Raw genomic sequence first — 19,959 nt, 5'->3', positions numbered from 1 at the left:
GGGACATACAGATAACAAATATGCAGTCAGCTTTCGTGTGCAAGACATAAACGTGAAGTTGCATAATGCCACATGGCAAATTATTTCTGCCTAAACTTTGCTAATGCATGCACTAAGAGCTTTTTCTGATTCATTCAGACCAGGTACCAAAGAACAGGCTCCAGAAGACAGCATCACCAGTCTAATACAGGGCAGGCCTCTTGGTTGTCTGTGCCTCGGGAAAGTAACTCCAGGCATTCTTACACAAAGTGTAACTAAATGCCTGCCTTACAGTACACATTCTTGTAAATAGATAACTGGGGGATCGCTGTCGATGAATTTCACATTTCAATTTGCATTGGCTCCGGTGTGCCACTAGTCATGTGGTTTGTCTCCAAATAATTCGATTCACAAATCAAATATCTAACATCTGGGTTTCTTGAAGGTACATATTTGGTACTTTTCACAAGCATGCTTGCAAGAGTGAAAACTCACTTTTTTTTCTACCATTTTACATAAGCTGTTGCGCACAAGTTCTAAAGCTAGTTACTGGCCACCCTGGCAGCGTGCCAGTTTAGTCACATCCTTAACACAGCAGAACATGAAAACAAGTGTCAATGCCTTGCACGCTTTTGGGTACTATGGTTTGGGACGTCACAAAAGTTTCGAACGGTGAGAGCTCATTGGAGAAGCATCTATAATTGTTTTCTTGAAGTAAACAGTTCCTGAATGGTTGAGCACATGAAATAAATGTAAATCAAAGCTTTTCATGAGCTGATCTAATTTAAAAACACAGACTACAGCTTTTGTACATTGTGAGAGAGGCTGCTTCCCTCACACTTCAGTCAGCCATCATGCTTTGAGTTTCGTTTTGGAAAAACATTGCTGCGCAGTTAGCGAAGTCAATATCCTACGACAGCGAACGCCAGAGCTTCTGAAAGCAATAACCCCTGCACGAAGCGGCAAAAGGAAAAAGATGTTGTTGAGTGACCTGCCTGAGCTTCTAAATCTGCTGTACTCGGTGCGTGGATGTTGCTATCGGTAAAGCGTGCCCGTTTGGGTTGCCACCTGGCCGGTTTTTGACCAGCCCAACCAGTTTTTTAGACAGCGGGCCGGTTGCCGGTCCATACCTAAAACCGGCCATTATTGGCCGGTTTTTAAATGCAGAGCATTTGTATAACTCACGATGTCACCCGTGCGTCGGCGTCCGCAGCAGCCAGCCTCCCCCTACACTATAAAAAGAAATAACAGTTACCGGCGCCTGGTTTCGATCTCACGACCCTGCGGGCGGAACGCAAGGTACATGGTGCTCTACCCACTGCGCCACAAGGCCGACACAGAATGAAAGGCTACGAATGCGCCCTATATCCTTGACTCATTGAAACTACGTCAAGAAGCTGCTGATACAACGCATTCACTACCTGTGGGCGGAACGCGAGGTACATGGTGCTCTTCCCACTGCGCCACAAAACCGACACAGAATGAAAGGCTACGAACGCGCCTTATATCCTTGACTCATTCAAACTACGTCGTCAGCGGCGTGCGTTGGCGACTCAGCGGCGTGCTAGCGGCGTGGTGTACACGTGATAGCACCAACCCCCCAAACAGTAAACGTTAACGCAATACACCCACCCCCTATGTGACGCATTTACTCGAGTCCCCCTCGCGGGGAGATGGGCCCATTTTTTTTGGCCATCGCGCCCCTATTATGATCGTTTTGGCGTTTTGTAAGCGTCAATTCAGCGACTACAACAAGAAATATGTGCCGACGAGCTGCGCAAATACACGTGAGCAAAGAAAATACGTCACGTGTTTCCAGAAAATCACGTTTAGGTTTCCTTTTTAGACACTCTTAAGCACTTTCTGCACAAATTTTATGTTGATTTCTCACTAGGAAAACACTACAATAACTGGCATTGCATGGCAAAAAACACGTGGCGTCTGTTTTCCAACACAAATTCAACCTTCTATATACCCCCCCCACCCCACGGAGGGCTGGTTTTTTTTGGGGGGGGGGGGGGGGGGGGGGGGGAAGGTGGCAACCCTAGTGCCCGTTCCCATGAACCGTACCGTGTGTTAAGGGTACGGGGTGCTCACTGCAGGTGGTTAGCCGACTGATCCAACCTTGTGCTCTACCGTTCGCCGCTGTTGATAAACAATCCGTAAAGGCGTGCATTGGTTAGCTGTACCCTTGTTGTTATGTCTGGGCAAGGAGAGTCCAGCCCACGAGGACTACTTGACGTGGCTGCCGGGAAGAGAGTGTTTATGTACGCTCGGTTCAAGTGAGAGAAGGGAATATTAGACGGCCGTGATCATTAGACAAGGTGAGGTGAATGCGCCTACCTGAACGGCGTGCCAGGCAGCCGTGCTTGCAAGATATTGGAAATGGCGCTTGTCGCTTCACAAAGGGCTTCGCTTGTGGCCGGCCGGCTGGGTGGGGTAGGGGCGGATGGTGTAGGCAGGCACACCAGCCGCTCAATCATTTAAAAGCATTTGTCGTTCCGTCGGTGTCAAATAAAAAAAGTACAAGCCAGCCTCTTCAGCCAGAGGAACATTGTCAGGGTTGGCCATGGCTTGGAAATGTAAAAGCTACCGTTGCGAGCATGAGAGCGCCTTCTTTGGGACGCAGTGGCTACGTCACGAAAAAATGAAAGAGAAGTGGGAGAGAGAAATGCCAGCTTTATTTACTCATTTCTCACCAAATAACGTATTGTTGCTGGTTTAACAAAAGCCGAGAGAGCTACAAAAGGTATGATGTCTCATTTGAAACAAAATTTCATTCAGCCTTTAGTGTCCCTTTAATGACGCTCACGACTATATCCCCGCCATTTGATTTGGCACTAATCTTTTATGCACTTTTATGCACTTTTATGCACTAATCTTTTATTTAAACTTGGTAGCTGAGGACTCTACAGTTGCCGGCAAACAGCAACCCTAAACCGTGGCCTTTTTATATAATAGGTGTTGCTAGAGACTGGGAAAAGTGATTCTCGTTCTGTGGTGTCTGTTATCTAATTGACGCTGATGCTGTGAAGGCCACTGTGAAGGCTGTGTGTTTTTTTTTGTTCAGTGCCTTTTTCACAGAACCATGGTCAGAAAATTTGTCATCGCTGTTCACTATTGGGCGATTCACTTAGCATTGCCCCCCCCCCCCCCCCCCCTGCCTTCACTCTTTCATACAAACTATGGAGAGAATTTGTCAGTCACAAGTAGGTCATGGAAGCACGATGTTTCCAGGTCGTGCCAGTTTGTTCTGGCTTAAATGCATTCTGTGCACCAGTTGTGGGGTGGCCAAGACGATCTTTATCGTACATTGTTGCTGGCTTAATTAATTACTGCCCGCACTTTTCTCATTCTAAAGGTGAAATTCACGAGCACGCACTTAGGGGACACTTTGGGGCACATCAGATGACCTTATTTTGTCCCAGATAATCCAGAGCACTTCACAACTGTGTGCCGCAGCTCACGTCCAACTGAAGTGTGGCGAACCCTGGTTACCTTTATTGTTCTTTTAACGTTTTTTTGCACATTGGCTTCATTACACGTCTTGCAGTGGCATTCTGGCTAGGCAGTCATAAGCCCCTTATTCATTTTTATGTATGTTGTATTTCAAGATAATTGTTATGGGGTTCCCAGGCTTTAAGCTGAACACGCACTTAGAAAGTGGTACACCAGGGTCCGAACCAGTCACTACAAATGCGGTCTTGGGTAGCTGCAAAAACGTGCCGCACTACGAATTTCGAATTTTTCTTTTTCTTGTTTTTTTATAACCGTGGCACTGAAAAGATTCCATTTGCGTGCGCTGACCTGTGTCTTATTGTGACAGAATCAGCCTGCTAGTAGCTGTGGTATTGAACAGGATTATAATTTAGATGGGACTTTGATTGCATTAGCGAGGCAGAAGGACAAAACTGGAGAGTGAGTTTGGCAGCTGTGTGCAGTGCCCGACAGGCGCAGGTCCCCCCCTTTAAATCACACTGCGTTGACGTTCGGGTGCAGGACCGGGACAGACCGTGACGCTGGTGTCCGAGTGGCAGGTGCATGACAGCCGAGTGCACAGCATCAAGTGGGTCTCTGAAGACCCACCTGCCTACCTCAGCAGCGGGCCCAACGGAATCATGGTGAGCTTCTTGAGGCCCCAGCATCCCAGGGCTGCTTCCCTCGGAAAATCGTGCGTCCGTCCGCAGTGCGTTGGCTCTATATGGGTACATGGGGTTTTGTGGTGGTATTGCTGACAATGCCTTATGACTATGCATGTATGATACGACTACTTATGACTATACAGTCGCTGCATACGAGTCAATAAACTAATTAAGCCAATGAAGGTCACTTTAAGACTCTACTTATGACTTCATAGTTGCTACCCTTGTGTTCACAAACATAACTTAACTCTTTCGTTACGGCGGAAAAACGGCCGATTTTGAGTGCTTCCACAAAACTATTTTTTTCTCTTGAGCTAGTGGACACATTCAGCATTGCTATGCATATAATTGTAGCTTATAGATTGCTCTTATAAACACATACCAGCAGTTTTGTGAAAGGTACAATTACTTACAGTTTATTAGTCAAATAATCAGAAAAAAATGCACAAAAAAGTATACATGCAACGTATATAGGCGATTGTAATGAGCGTAAAAATTATTTTAGGAATTCTAAGATATACAAATTGTTCTTACATTTCTTGGGTATGATTCAATATATATATATCAACGCTGTACACCAAGTTTTGTATTTTTGTGGGCCTGTCAATCTAGCAGAACTGACGGCTGTGCCACTTCTCGAAGCCACTCGAGTGTAAGTCGGTCATGCATCTAAGCACACTTTTTTGTGTTCTGAGACAAAATCCTTTTCACTTTAGTGTTAAAAAACCAGAAAAAAAATCCAGCGCTCTTGAGAAGTGTCGCGCATCGCTCCGTAGCGGTAATCTGACACGAGTGCCAGGCTATCATGAAGGTGATAACGCGATATGACGCGGCGCATTTGGCAAAATATCCCTACCGTACATTGTCCAGACCCTACACATCAATGTGTAAAGCCGCAGTCGTCAGATAGGAAGCCCGTTTTGTTTATAAATACAGCCCAAATACAGCGGACGCCGTTTTCACACAACTCGCCACTACCGCGGGTTCAAATTTCACTCTTGGCGCGGTCTCTGCACGCGAAATATCAACAAAACATAACAAATTCGAAAAATGAGTTGTCAATAAATACGGCAGATGGCGTTAGTTGTCCGACAGGCCCCATTTTTAGCTTTCGCGGGACGTTTGAAATCATCGGAACTCCGTGTCTGATGGACGCCTTTTTCACACAACTCGCCATTATCGTGGGTTCAAATTTCACTCTTGGCGCGGTCTCTGCACGCGAAATATCAACAAAACATAATAAAATCAAAAAATGAGTTGTCAATAAATACGCCAGATGGCGTTAGTTGTCCACCAGGCGCCGTTTTTAGCTGTCGCGGGACGTTTAAAATCATCGGACACCGACGTTCGATGGCCTATGGCACCATACTGAACGAGTTAAAGGGGCCCTGAAAGGCATTTTGAGCACACTAAATGAACTAGCGCAATCGTTAAGTTAGGTGGTCAACGTCATCTTTGCCAAGGGTAACATTTCTACGTGCAGTGGAAAGCTCACACTTTCGTTGGAAAGTTTGTTGTCACGATCCTACCCTTTCCTGCATGTTTTTGGGCTCCGCCATCTTCCTGCATGTACGTCATCGATTCTCCCATGCGCATCACGAAGCAGAAATCTTGCAATTGGACGGCTTTTTCTCTCTTTTCTGGTAAAGAGAAGCGTCGTCTGGTTAGTGTCGATGGGTCGCGGCGGCACCTTTGGTTAATTAGCGCTTCCTGCGCAGCACGCCTAACGCTATCGTGTTCGTCCATATTTATCTTTTTTACTCTATTACCACGCTTCTCTTAATTAAGGCGCAGCGGCTAGGCTAACACGGTGATGACACGGCGACGGCGACTTCCAAGTTGGCAACTGCCTTGTCACACGACGCTGATGTCGACACGAACACATCGGCCGATTGAAAGTCCGCTTTGTGTGACTGGCTTGCTTACCAAAGATGATTGATTGATTGTAGGGTTTAACGCGCCGACGCAACGAAGGCGATGAGGCACGCCGTAGTGGAGGGCTCCGGATTAATTTTGACCACCTGGGGATCTTTATCGTGCGCCGAAATCTCGTACACACGGGCGTTTTTGCTTTTCGCCTCCATCAGAAAAGCGGCCGCCACGGCCGGGAATCGAACCCGCGACCTCGTGCTCAGCAGCGCAACGCCTTAGCCACTGAGCCACCGCGGCGGGTTTACCAAAGATGCAGACAATGCCGATCGGCCAAACTGTCGTTGGGAGTCAAGGGAAGCAAAAACTGCACCCTGACAGCAATAGTGCCGTAAGGAATGCAGCTTTGTTCTGTTAGTTCCTAGAGTGTAATAAATATAGTAAGGTTCATGAAGTTTATACAGCTCTGCACATGCGATCCGTATTTTGGCTTACGACGCTGCATCTGTCCGCTTTGGTGACAATTCGTTTCCCAGAGTTGCAAACTGCATATTCGTGTGCGACCAGCAACGCTTGTAGAAAAAAATGTAAGCTCAGTTAAGAGCAGAAGAGGATTTATGTAAGGTTTATTAGGTAATAAGGAATCAATATTGATCAAAATTTTTAGCGTAAAGTGTAAAACAAAAGCACGGCGAGGACTATATACCCAGGGCAAAATCGCAGTCGCAGCCGAAACAGTGCTGTTGCTGGAGGTCAGCTATGGTGGGGGCTTCATGGAACCTTACTGTGCAACTGTTATTCAAGAAACATTCAGTTAACCAGCCAGGAATCCTTGAAATCATGTATCAAACATTGATGAGACACAAAGGGCTGGTCTCAATGTAGTATGCGGGTTATTTCAGTGCAATCTCCAGTTATTTTGGGGTGCAGTGGACTAAAGCCTCGCGCCCGCACATTTGAAGTCGCCAGTTTGAATCCCGCCTGGGTGTTCCTTTTTCTTTTCTGCCTTCTAAGTGGCATGGTTTGCAAATCGTATTCGCGAATGCAAAACAAAACTTTTTGGTTGAACAGTGAAACTACCATATCAAACATCAATGCATCATTTAAAGGGACCCTGCAACACTTGCCATCGACTACTATTAATGTATTTTGGGTTAAAGTCTATTGTCCCAGAAATCTCCTCCCGCAAGAATTATGAAAATCCGTTCACAATTAACGAAACTACGCGCGATGAGAAATCGCGCGTAATCGTTCCCTCTCAACTCGACCGCGGGCAACGCGACGAAAGCTGCGCGCTCTCTCCCGGAGAGGGGGGCGGCTCGCGGCGTTCTCTTCGACGGCCTTCGATATATCACATGCCGGGTAGTTTTGTCCTTTTCTCCGCAACGCAGAGGGGCCTATTTCCGGTCTGGTGCCACAAAAAAGCAGGCATGGGTGCCTGCTCGCAAGTGCGCGCTTGGGCTGGTAGGGCGTTTTTGAAGCAATAAACGTTTGTAGTCGAGTGGTCCCGTTGAAAGGGAAGTACAGTAAAACCTCGTTATAACGAAGTTGAAGGGGGAGTCGTAATTACTTTGTTATAAACGTTAGTTCGTTATATACAATATTCATACTATCTACCGCTAATTAACAAAGAAAAGAGGATGTACTCCCCACCGAACCTCACAGCAGCCGCCACGAGAGAAAAACGACCGTGGCGTGGAGAAAAATTAGCGAAAAAAAATAAGAACAGCAAGAATCAGAACTTTATTCGCGTGAAATGGCTCTTCACTGATCGAAACAGCACATCAGCCGTTGCGGCTCACTTTGCAGAAAAGAAACACTTGATGGATCGCTGCCGCGTTTTCTTCAAATGAATGATGGCTTTTTCAGCTGCAGCCGCTATTTCGATTCCGTCCTCGCCGTCATCATGCGCGCCAAAGAAGCGGCGCAGCAGGTCTGCCGCATCCGGCGCTTGTGCGGACGTCGGTACGCCGGACTCGCCGACATTAGGCTCTGGGCTGTCGTCGCAGTCCTCATTAGGCACCCCGGTCACCTCACGTCCAATTTCCTCCTCTGTTAGCTCCTCCGTCGTTACCGCGTCAGCATCGGCACTGACGTACGTGTAGAAGGTGTCGCAGTCGGGGATGACACCGGCATGAAGAGCGTCCCACGACGCCAGGGATTGGTCGCCTGCGGCACCCTCATTGACGGCAGCATCTAGATCGTCGCTGTCACCACTGCTTACGCATCTGCCATCCGATTGAAAAGCTGACACTGCTGACACTTGAATGATCGCAGGCAACACCAAAAACCGCGGTCGGCGCAGCGCCCCAAACATGCCCGGACCCCCGGACGCGGAAGAGCGGGCGGGTCCACGCGTTCAGCACGGAGGGGGAGGCCGGCAGACGCGCCAGTTCGCGCGGGTTGCCAGGCGGCTTGTTGCCATTTTAGCGCGCGGGAGTTGGCGGCGGCCCTGCGAGCGGGAGTTTTCAATTACCTCGTCCGTAATGAGACATAACCGTCGCGCGCTATAAGACATTGATCTGTCGGTCGTAAAGCGGTCAGTAAGTGCTCGTTTTGGGGGAAAAATGGTTCTTTATACCCATTGCAAGGACATTTTAGCTTCGTTAAAACGAGGTTTTAAATACATGGGCATCTATGGGAATTTCTAGGGGAATTACGATTGCTTCGTTATATCCATTAGTTCGTTATATACCGTTTCGTTATAACGAGGTTTTACTGTATTGCGCTCATCACTCAAACTCCGCGCGCACTCAAAACGCAAAAGAAACGGCAAAACTGTGCCTCCAGGTTCAGGCATCGAAGAGGTTCGTACACAGCGATGACGACGACGGAAATGGGAGAATCTAGCCGCGAAGTTGACCAGTGACAGCCGATCGGGCAGCCATGGCCTATGTGACGTCCCTTAGGCCATGCATAATGAGGACAACTGAAGAGAGAACGGTTGGTTTTTCCGCGTCTTTCACATCGATTTGCGCGTTCACCGCTTCACGTGCACGTGTAATATTTGGCTCAGGTATTCCTGGCAGTGTAATCTAAACGTCGCGCAGGTTTACTTGCACTGCTCAAAGAGTGTTGCAGGGTCCCTTTAAGTCATATGCACGATTTGTTCAATTTTAAACTTGGCTTTGTATATATAAAAAGGCAGTTGTTCTTTCAGAGGACGAAATGCTGATGTGTGTATTTTCCAAAATTGGTATGTCTTTATATAGAGTAAACATAGTTTCCGCCCATACACTTAAACAAGACACAAGGTAGGCTTCAGGGAGGGGAGAATATAGGGCTTCGGCCAGCAACCAAGCCCTCCACGTATCACAACTGGCAGCCCTGAGCACGTAAAAAATGAACGAACAGCCTTTACAGAGATACAACTGGCTCCAGGCCATCAGGAGAAAAAGCGAGAGTAGAATAATTGTTTTGGGTAATTATATGCACAGATGAACAAAGGGGCAGGCGTGCACGGCTCCACAACTCACACTACTCTTCCGAGACCACTCGCAATATCTGTTACGGTGTACTTGTCTAGTAGTTGATAAACACAGAGTCGCGTAGGTGTTTCCTGGAAAGTAAGTGGGTAGGGAGGGGGAAATGGAATGCACGACGCACTCTAAATAAAGCCCCTGTGCCATACCGTGCAACCCTTTGGCTGCTTTTTAATATATATGTTTAGAACCAACCAAAATAACGGAATGGAATACTACAACTGCCTGTGTACGCGCGTGCATGGTGTCACCACAACACGAACAAGCTCAACGTTGGCGCAAACGAGCAGCCAATTAAGGAATATATAAACCGGCGTTGGTTTGAAATGCACGTACATGCTCACTCAAACAAATTTTGAGGCGAGTCTTTAGTCATTCGCTCAGATATTTTAGACTCATACGTCCTGCCCCATTCCTACTGAAATTAGCTTTTCCAGCCGTGAGCGGAGTCCAGGGGCGGTATTCCCTTGTTTTGTCCCTTTTGTGTCCCTTTCAAAAGTGTCCCTTTTGAGCGAGCCCTGATTGCCTAAAAGCGAACACCCGGATGTGACGCCATGCAAACACGGCGGAACTATGAGCTGTGGCTACTCGGAGCCGACGATTTGGAGCAGACGATTTTTTGTCGCGGTTCGCTCGCAGAACAATAAACACATAAAAGATACTCTGATACGGTTTCAGCTCTTTAAAATGCGTTTGCAAGAACAGTTAGGCTATTTGAATAAAAGCCCACTGCCTAACCGGAAGTATGTCACGTTGAAAGGGACGCAAAAGGGACGTTTTTGAAAGGGACAGTTACGAGAATACCGCCCCAGGGTTTATAAGCAAAATGTAGGGATGGGCGAATATTCGGTATTGTCGAATATTCGATCGAATAGCTCTCTATTCGTTATTCGCTTCGATCCGAATGCAGGTATTCGATATTTTCGAATTATTCGATGCTCCCGAATAGGCAGCTGAAAGCCAAGCTTTTGGGTCAAGCTTTCCGAGAGTTACCCCAGGCTTGGCTCAAGACCCACCGACGCGGACATTTCTATTATCAGTGCCGGCACTGCCGAGTTGCTGCCTTGCCTAGAGGTTCCACGAAGCTCTCGGCCGCCAGCACACTTTAGGTTAAAAAAAAAAAAAGGCGGCACTGAAACGACACCGCTCCGAACATCGCGGCACCAAGCCAGCAGACTTGTACAGGCCGCCATTTTGAATAGGCATGCCGCCATTTTGAATAGGCTCGCACAGCGCGGCAGTACGCCGCACTAAGCGAGCCTATTTAAAATGGCGGCCAGCCACTTGCGCTTTGCTTGGCTACGGCCGAGGATACTAGTGGCTACAATACTTCTTTTTTTAAGGGGGCTCACTGGTCTTAAACCAAAAAAGTTTATTTTTGCAGTTATGATGATGAAAATTGGGGGGCACATGTAGTTTCTCATTCTGATTGTAGATATCAAGCTTGTTTTTGAGTAAAATGATTATGTTCAAATCTATTTGGATTTTTATATTCAATTTTATGACAGCCTTTGTAAAAAAACTGCTGGAGGGATGCAGCTAAACAGGGAACCAGTGAACTGCGCACAAATCAAAGAGTGCAATAAGACTAACATTATCATTCTATCTGGTCTGTAGCAGAAGTTACGACCATTTGAAGTTTGGGCCTGGAAGATGGCAACCAGAAAAACCGGTTTTGCCTTCCAGGCCCAAACTTCAAGTGGTCGTAACTTCTGCTACAGACCAGATATAATGATTATGTTAGTCTTATTGCACTCTTTGATTTGTGCGCAGTTTACTGGTTCCCTGTTTAGCTGCATCCCTCCAGCAGTTCTTTTACAAAGGCTGTCAAAAAATTGAATATAAAAATCCAAATAAATTTGAACATAATCATTTTACTCAAAAACAAATTTGATATCTACAATTAGAATGAGAAACTACATGTGCCCCCCCCAATTTTCATCATCATAACTGCAAAAATAAAGTTTTTGATCAAAGACCCTTGTGCCCCCTTACTTCTAGGCGGCGCTTAACTCTGCGAGTTTCTAGGCGGCGCTTAAACTTGTGAATGAGCAGCCGGCGGAAACTGCTGCACCTAGAGCATGTGGCGCAACAGGCATTTCTTCATGAAAACTTGTGAATACAGCAAAGGAAAGCTGTGTGTAAGATTTCGAAATAAATGTTCAACTGGTAATAGTTTTACACAATGCTGTGCCTACGTGAGTTCTAATTATTAGAAAAAAATGTGTACATTAGTCAGGTCACAAGTTGCTCATTTGTCTTTGTGATTTGCAATGTGCACTATTCGAACTATTCGATTCGAAATTATTCGACCAAATCACTATTCGCTTCGAATTCGCTTCGAACCTCAAAATCTATATTCGCCCATCCCTAGCAAAATGATAAAATAAAAAAAAAAGACCCAAACAGAACGCAGAAAGCCAGACGGCTCCCGTTCTAGAGTGAATCTGCAGTGCTGAATATCGCAGGAGCAGACGACACTCGCAACGGGATGCTCTTGCAGACATCACCGAGAAGTGGGGAATCATGGGCAGTCATGCTCACGCGTTGTGAGGAGGTGGACAAAATGAAGGAGAATCGCAGCGCAGGCGAAAGTGCGATGTTTTGATTTGCAATTACTCCACTAATGCTCATCGCTTTAACAAGTTCTTGAAGAAAGTGATTACTAGGAAATTTATTTACCTGAAAATGCAAATAACCATGTATCGGCAAAACATCTTTCAGGGCTCCTGTAAGTATCACTTTTTTCTCCCGACTAAGCGTCTGCAATTTTAGGAAAAGCTGAACTGCAGGAAACTTCTGCAGCTAAACTTTTGCTGAAATTCTGCAGGAAAAGCTAAACGTATCGGTGGATGCCATCTATAGCCTAGGTGCCACATTCAGGCTTGCCAGAGCACAAGCTGCACCATTTACAGGCTCGTTTACAGTGCGATACCTTCGGGGCAAAGCTCGGCTGTGCTCAGTTGCACTGCACAAGCCTCACTGCAGCCGCCAATGAGTTGACCTCGCCTGCTCTCTTCCTGTCCCAATTGAGTCAGGTGCGTGTCAAAATCTAGTACGTTTGGTAATCACTTTGCACATGCTACTCATTCTTTTTTGACGGAAGTGCCGTGAAGTAATTGACTCTCACTGGTCAGTTACACAATATTGCTGAGGCATTGGCAGTCAGTGATCACCTGCATAACAGCAGTGTTTTCACTGCGAGGCATACGAATGATTCTTGAAATCATTCAGGAAACTTGGACTTTTCACATTTTTGTTTGACAGCTCCGTGCTTACAAGTCGGATTACTCTTGCGCAAACTCGTGATAAAATGCTACAAATTACTGGAGGCTGAGGTGCAATTGTGTCTTCATTGGGCTTGGCTGTGGCTCGACAGCGAGCGAGCTTCTCTGCAAGTTGATCTTAGCTACGTCGTCATCATCATGAAACAGTGGTTCCCTCTTTAGCAGTGGGAGTGATGTGGGATATTTTGGGAGATGTTTTACGATACCAGAACAGTGACTCTGTCTGAGCCCACTCTCACCATGTTACAAGTGTACAAATCTGAGAGTTTTAATGGCCCAGTGTGCAAAAATTCCAATTATTTACTTCACAGAAATTGCATGGAATTGAAATGGCCCAGAGAAAGTTGTTTGTTATCAAGGGAACTTTTCTGCATTCCCATCTTACGGACAACTGACAGGGAATTGTAAATCTTTCATTGTGGCCGTGCTGTTTGTAGTGGAATTTGACTGTAGCTAAAGTGTAGTGCTTGCCGGTCTGCTCTTTCTTGTTCATCCCTTGTTTAGTGCCCACCAACCGGCCCAACTTTCACCCTTAATGAGAGACAGAGGCAGTCTTCATTATTTCCTTGTTAGTGCCTGCACAGAAGGTTGTGTAGCAGTGATGATACCACTGCCTTCAGGGCATGCCTGCCTGGTTTTATGTGTCAGATTCATTTTTCATAGCTTGCTTTTTTGTACATGATGAGTTTCTGCCCAAAAAGGTAATACTTCAACAATGGTCATGGAACTACAACTGATAGATGTACTTTCACAATACAGTGTGTGTTATAATACAGTGTAGACTGCTTATAATGTATGTCGCGGGAGCCCCAAAATTGCACACTGTAAGCGGTACTGCTCTATAAACAAAACATGCACGAATCCAATCACATCGCAGTATACGTTTCAATCATTCTTTGTTTATCATCACTCAAACGAAGGCCTCTGAAAAATAGCAGTGCGGTCTTTATTTCATGTTTTTTTTCCACATCAGACGCTAGTGCAGGGTCCACAAGCTGCTGCACGGTCTTACAAGCCGCGAGCGTGGCTTTAACTTCTTTGTGTTGGTGGTTTGAGAGAGCACGTCTACGTTTCTTAGCGTCTGTGAACAGATGCCTTCTTCCCCCCCCCCCCCCCCCTCCCCCCTTCTCCCCCCGCCTTTTTTTTCTCACCCCAGCTCGCGTTCGCCATGTCGAAGGAGATTGCTTTCTTATCACCACAATGTACAGGTTGGGAAAACCTTCGCCATCTTGGCTCGCTATCTCCAGGTGTTCACAAAGAAAAAGAGCGGTTTCTTTTCTACACAGTGTTATAATAGAAACAACTTACTGTGCAGGGAGGTGGGGAGGGGGTAGAGGAGGGGCTCGCTGTCTTCCAAGGTGCATCAAGCAAGAACAATTGTGGTTATCACGTGCGTACAAACGGAACAGGCGAACTAAAGGGTGCCTGTTTTTTTATTTTCCATGTCAAAATTAGAGGATAACAGGAAGCGTATCGCATGGGGTGGCTGATTGCGTATTTTTTATTCTTTCTTGTGACTCCAAAATTGTCCCCAGCTGTGCCGGTCGATCAGCGGACCCTCCAAAAACTTGCACTACAGTGCAGTCCACTTATAACGATACCGAGAAAACCTAAACATATGATTGTTATAACCGGTGATCGTTGTATCTGGACTGCCGTGAACAAAATCGTCGCTGGACGTACCTTTTGTAGCTCTGGGCTTGAATTCGCTATTTGCACCAATGAATGAATATTGTAGATAGTAGGCCACCAAAAACAAGACTTTATTCCTTATTCCAAAGAGCGCATCATGGTTTCGGCACGCCGAAGTAGTCCGGAATCTGCAGTTGCGTCCACGGAGGCTTGAGCTTCACAACCGCGGTGCGCATAGCTTCCAGCAGCTGCGAAAACTCTGGTGGCATTTCTTTGGTGCGCATGAAGTCAATCAGCGAGTCGATAGATGTCAGTGCACTTTGCGTGGTCATCGACGGGGTCGTAGAGGCGCTGTCAACCTTCTCATCACTGTCGCTGCTGCCGTCGCACAGCGCTGCTTTCTATCGTGACAACACATTCACGATGATTGCCTCGTCGGGGAGTTCATCGCAGAACGAAGCAGCACTGTCTGCCGTCAGGAAGTCCTCAACCGACGCAACACACCCGCTATCTGCGTCACCAGTAGCAACGTGCTCCCAGAGCTCCGTCAGGTCCGCAGTTTCCGTGCTGGTCTCGCTGTCACTAGGAGAGGGAGGCTGGTCCTGGCGCACAAATGCCTTCCTGAAGCAGTTTTGTATGGTGCTCTGCCGCACCTCGTACCACGCTCCATAAACGAAGCGCACGGCCTTCAGAAGGCTAATCTTCAGGTCAGGGGGCCCGTCTGCATTGCCCGACGTACCTTGAGCCGAGCAGTCAATAGTAAACACCAGCCACTCGAGCATGTGCCGCCAGTATTTTGCATGGAACATACCCTCCAGACGGCAAAGTTTTCATCGTTGTATCCGATATGCGGTGGATAACATATTGTTATATCTTGTTTTTTCTCCCATAGCCCCAATGCATAAAATGAGACTTTTAAGTCGACCCATTGTTATAACCGATATATTGCGTTTTGGGCAACCGCATTATAAGCGGTAAGCTTGTGCATTGACTTCTATGGTAGGCCTACCGGTGGCCAGGAAAACCCGTGTTGTATTCGGCCCTGCACTATAAGCGGTTACGTTATAAATGGTCTACCCCCGCACGGGGCACCTTGAGTATTCATGGTGACAGTGAGCAGCGATACCCCGAGCTCCCATACATAAGCTGTGTCCAACCGTGGCGAGGTGTTGAAAGGTGAAGGGTAGAAGCCATAAACGGTGGCCGTCGGAGCCTTGGTCAAGCTCCGGCCGATGGGCTCCTTGCCCCTGTCTACCAGGCAGGGAGCTCCGGGACCTCTTTGACTACCAGGGTAACGTCAAAGGAGAAAGTACCCCTGTTCTCTGCTTATACTATGGCGCATGGTATTTTCAAAAACCCCTTTCCAAACTGATCGGGCCCCAAAAAGGGTCCGCACCGAAGCAACTAAGTTACTGTCCAACAGCCAAATATTTTGTGCTCCGCAGAATTTTCTTAAATTCCTCGTGATTCACTCTCTTGAAGATGAAATTGCACTCGCAAGCAAGTCCGTGTTAAAGTGGCACGATCCCTTGAATCTATTGTTGGTAGCAATTATAAGGCAAAGAAACTCATCAGGTGACGTACTTGTCGAAGTATTCACCAAGCACCAGTCAGACAAGCTTCTAAACCGGACTGATATGTGTGACCTCAAAGTAGCTGTCTCAGCGCACCGCACCCTGAACTCTTCGCAGGGGGTAATCTCTGAAATAGAACTTTTGAATGAAACAGAACAAGATCTTCTTGAAGGCCTGCGTGATTAAGGTGTAACAGCTGTAAAATGAATTAGTACTATGAGATGCGACGGCAAAGAAATCAAGACTAAACATGTTGTACTAACCTTTGACAGAAGCTCTCTTCCTCAGACCATCAATGCTGCTTTCATTCGCTGTCAGGTTTGCCCTTACATTCCAAACCCTCGTAGATGCTTCAAGTGTCAGTGTTATGGGCATGGTACCACCACATGAAGAGGTAGGCTGACATGCAGAAAATGTGCTCAGCATGACCACCCAACCGAAAATTGTCCCAGCAGCACATTCAAATGCTCAAACTGCGGAAATCCCCACGCAGCCTATTCCCGGTCTTGTGACGTCTTCAAAAACGAAAAGCAAATCATACACTTGAAAGTCACTGAAAACACCACTTTTGCCGAAGCGCCCAAAAAGCACGCTATGTTCTCGTCTAGAGCATATGCCGACGCAGCTCGCCGGGGGGCGGAGCGGCGTCTTGTCTCGGCAGCGACCCAGTACTGCAGTGCAGACATGGTCCTGCCCCCGCCCCCCTCTGGGTTGCCCCAAGCAGCCCAGGACACTGCTCCGCCGGTTGGGGAACCACCGGTGGTAGTGGCATCCACCACCACTGCCGTGAGAGAGTCTGCACTCCCCAGTCCTGTTCCACTGGCCCCTGAAAGCCTGACGGGCAAGGACGTGGGAGTCGCTGGCTCTTCTTCTGCGAACGCTGCGCTGCTGCAGCCTTCTGTGGCACACACATCCAGCACTCCTAAGGGTGTGCGGGTGAAGGAGCCTGACCCGTCAGCTACTCCTTTGCCGTCAGATGAAGAGATGGAGGTAGCCGTAGCCGTGCACAGTCCAACTGGTAGAACTTTGGACATTTACAGCTGTCCATAAGATTATATCGTATCAGCTGTTTTAATGCCCAGACTATAATTACAAGAAATGCGGAAGCTGCCTTGGAGGAACGTCAAGCAGCGATCCGATTTGCTTGACGAACGGTGCCTCGTCACGAAGGGTTTTAAAAGAGCCTAGCTGATTCTGCTGGCCACGACTGATTTTATAGCGGGTTAGTAATTGCTCCTTGTTATATTCTTGCTTTCTTTGCTCAGCTTAGCGTGCGTCTTTACGCACTCGACCACATATGCTAGGCCTTTTCCAAGGGCCGGTGCCAAGCTTCGGAAACAGGGTTTTTAGGTGATTCTTTCCACCACGTGAACGCTGTGCAGAGGTGCTGCAGGGGCGTAGAAAGAATAGTGTCTGTAGCATTTATGTGCAGTACTGGTCAAAGTTCGCACTTTTGCGCTCGAATACCTTCTCCCCCTACCCCCAACACCGGTCGGATACTGCATACTTCGGCTACAGCGGACGTTTTTTTCCAGATTAAGAGGGTCCGTTTTAACGAGCGGGGACTGTACACTATCTTTCGAAAAGACAAAGCCAGCTGCACTCATTCATCAGGTAGTGTAGCTTTAGTTGTTAAAAAGTCAGTGGCCTGCCAAAAACTAAACCTAAAAACTAATTTAGAAGCTGTAGCGATGAGGGCCATTATTTTTGGTAGGCTAATAACTATATACTCAACATACATTGCGCCCGACTACCACCTAAAAACAACAGAGTTTGAAAGTTTAATAGATCAACTTTCAGCACCATTCTTATTAGTAGGGGACTTGAATGCTCACCACCCGATCTGGGGTTCAGCACGGGCTGACCCTTGAGGGCGACTCCTAGAAAAATTCTTGTTGTCCTCTGGCACTTGTCTGTTCAATAAGAAACAAGCAACTTTTTTCAGCTCAACACACAATACATTTTCTTCTATTGACCGAGCGCTGGGGTCTGCCACTCTATTTCCTCTGGTTGAATGGAGCGCCGCTCCAAATCCATATGGCAGTGATCACTTTCCTGTCATACCTAAATTAGCTCACAGCCCTGCAATTTCAACCATCCCAACAAGGTTTAAAGAAGGGGAAGCAAACTGGAAGAAGTTCAAAGAATTATTTGAGCTTTCTTACACATCCATACAGCATCTAGACATTGACCAAGCCACAGACATTATTACTGCGCATATTATCGATGCCGCACATTCCTCCATCCCTCGAGCTTCAATAAACACAAAAAACAGGCCCAGACCATGGTGGAACGAGGAGTGTAGGACTGCACGCAAAGAACAAAATAAAGCTTGGGGAACCTTCAGAAGATATCCAACAGTTGAAAACCTCATTGCATTTAAAACGAGCAAAAGCCAAAGGGAGACGAATTCGATGTGCTGCGAAAACAGAGCTGGAGAACATTCCTGACCTCTATAAATTCTTTCACTGATACACACACGGTATGGAAACGAATAATAGCACTTCAGGGTCAGAACACGAACACTCTCCCACTTATTAGCACAACAGGTGACACACTAGAGGATCAGGCCAACGCCCTCGGCAAGCATTTTGAACATATCTCCAGCTCTACCCACTATTCAACAGAATTTCTTCGTCATAAAAAGATTGCAGAACGTAAGCCTCTTCACAACAAGAAAACATCACGCGACGGTTATAATTCTCCACTCACAAAACAGGAATTTTCCATTGCTCTTTTATCATGTAGGAAAACAGCTCCATGGGCAGACAACATAACATATGAGATGATAAAACATTTACACCAAGACAGATACACTTGAAGCAATTCTTTAGCTTTTTAACTTTATATGACGAACAGGACGACTGCCAAAGTCATGGAAAGAGGCAATTGTCATTCCTGTGCTGAAGCAAGAGAGAGACCCAGGTCTACCTAGCAGCTACAGGCCAATAGCCCTTACAAGCTGCTTGTGAAAATTGTTAGAATGATTAACCGGCGTTTACTGTATTTCTTGGAGTTTCATGGTGTGCAGTTTCATGGTGTGCTGGATAATCACCAATCAGGTTTTCGAGTACGTCGTTCCACAAACGACAATCTTCTTGTTACCTTTGAATCTTATATACGAGACGCTTTTGTTTACAAACAAACTTGCTTGTCAGTATTCTTTGACTTAGACAAGGCGCATGATACCACATGGCGCCATGGAATTTTACTGGACTTAGGCTCGCTTGGAATCTGCGGAAACATGTTAAATTTCATTACAAGTTACTTAACCCACTGTATTTTCAGAGTTCCTCAGGGGGGTGTCTTGAGTTGTATGCTTTTTATTGTCAAAATGAATTTTCTGAAAAATGTCTTGCCACGCTCTTTATTCTATTCTGTTTGTTTATGTGGATCACATCCAGATAAATTTTAAATCATGTGATGTAGCAGTTTGCGAAAGACAGGTACAATTAGGAGTTAACAGGCTGTCAAAATGGGCAACCGAAAATGGCTTTCGGTTCAATGCCGACAAAAGCTCCTGTGTTTTGTTTTCTAGGCAGCGAGGCATCATAGTGGAGCCGTGCATTACGCTCAATGGAAACCAAATCCCAGTGAAGGATAGACAGAAGTTTTTGGGTATTTTGCTCGACAAAAAAGCTCACTTTCATGCCACATATTCAGCAACTCAAAATGAAGTGCATGCAATCCTTAACCAGCATGCAATCCTTAAAGGGGTCCTGAAATACCTTCCGCCGATGCGTGGATGTACATGTAACCAAATAAAGCAATGTATTAGCAATCTCCTCCCGCAAGAATTTTGTTAAGGGGGGACACTGGTCTTAAAACAACTTCTTTTAATTTTCAAGTGAACTCTGTGAAACTTGCCAGTCTTGCTGCTTTTTTCCCACTGATTTCAAATATGCCAGTATTTTTTCAGTTGGTCAATTATTTCCCAAGATAATTAGAGATAATTAGCCATTTTTGCCCCACAATTAACAAAACAGTGTTGGTC

General features: G+C 46.5%; 1 protein-coding gene across 1 annotated transcript in view; it reads left to right on the top strand.

Moving 5' to 3' along the window:
* The window catches only part of LOC144175534 (tRNA (34-2'-O)-methyltransferase regulator WDR6-like), a 161,844-nt gene that overhangs the window by 85,305 nt on the left and 56,580 nt on the right, over window positions 1–19,959 (top strand). The window contains exon 11 of the mRNA XM_077704610.1: window positions 3,979–4,100. Within this exon, the coding sequence (XP_077560736.1) occupies window positions 3,979–4,100 (122 nt within the window). The remainder of the gene's footprint in view (window positions 1–3,978; window positions 4,101–19,959) is intronic.

This window comes from Haemaphysalis longicornis, unplaced genomic scaffold, assembly GCF_048455015.1.
Source record: "Haemaphysalis longicornis isolate Haplotype H1 unplaced genomic scaffold, Haemaphysalis longicornis Haplotype H1 scaffold_1, whole genome shotgun sequence".
Lineage (NCBI taxonomy): Eukaryota > Metazoa > Arthropoda > Arachnida > Ixodida > Ixodidae > Haemaphysalis > Haemaphysalis longicornis.
The sequence above is the reverse complement of the archived record's forward strand: the minus strand, read 5'-3'. Positions and strand labels throughout refer to the sequence as shown.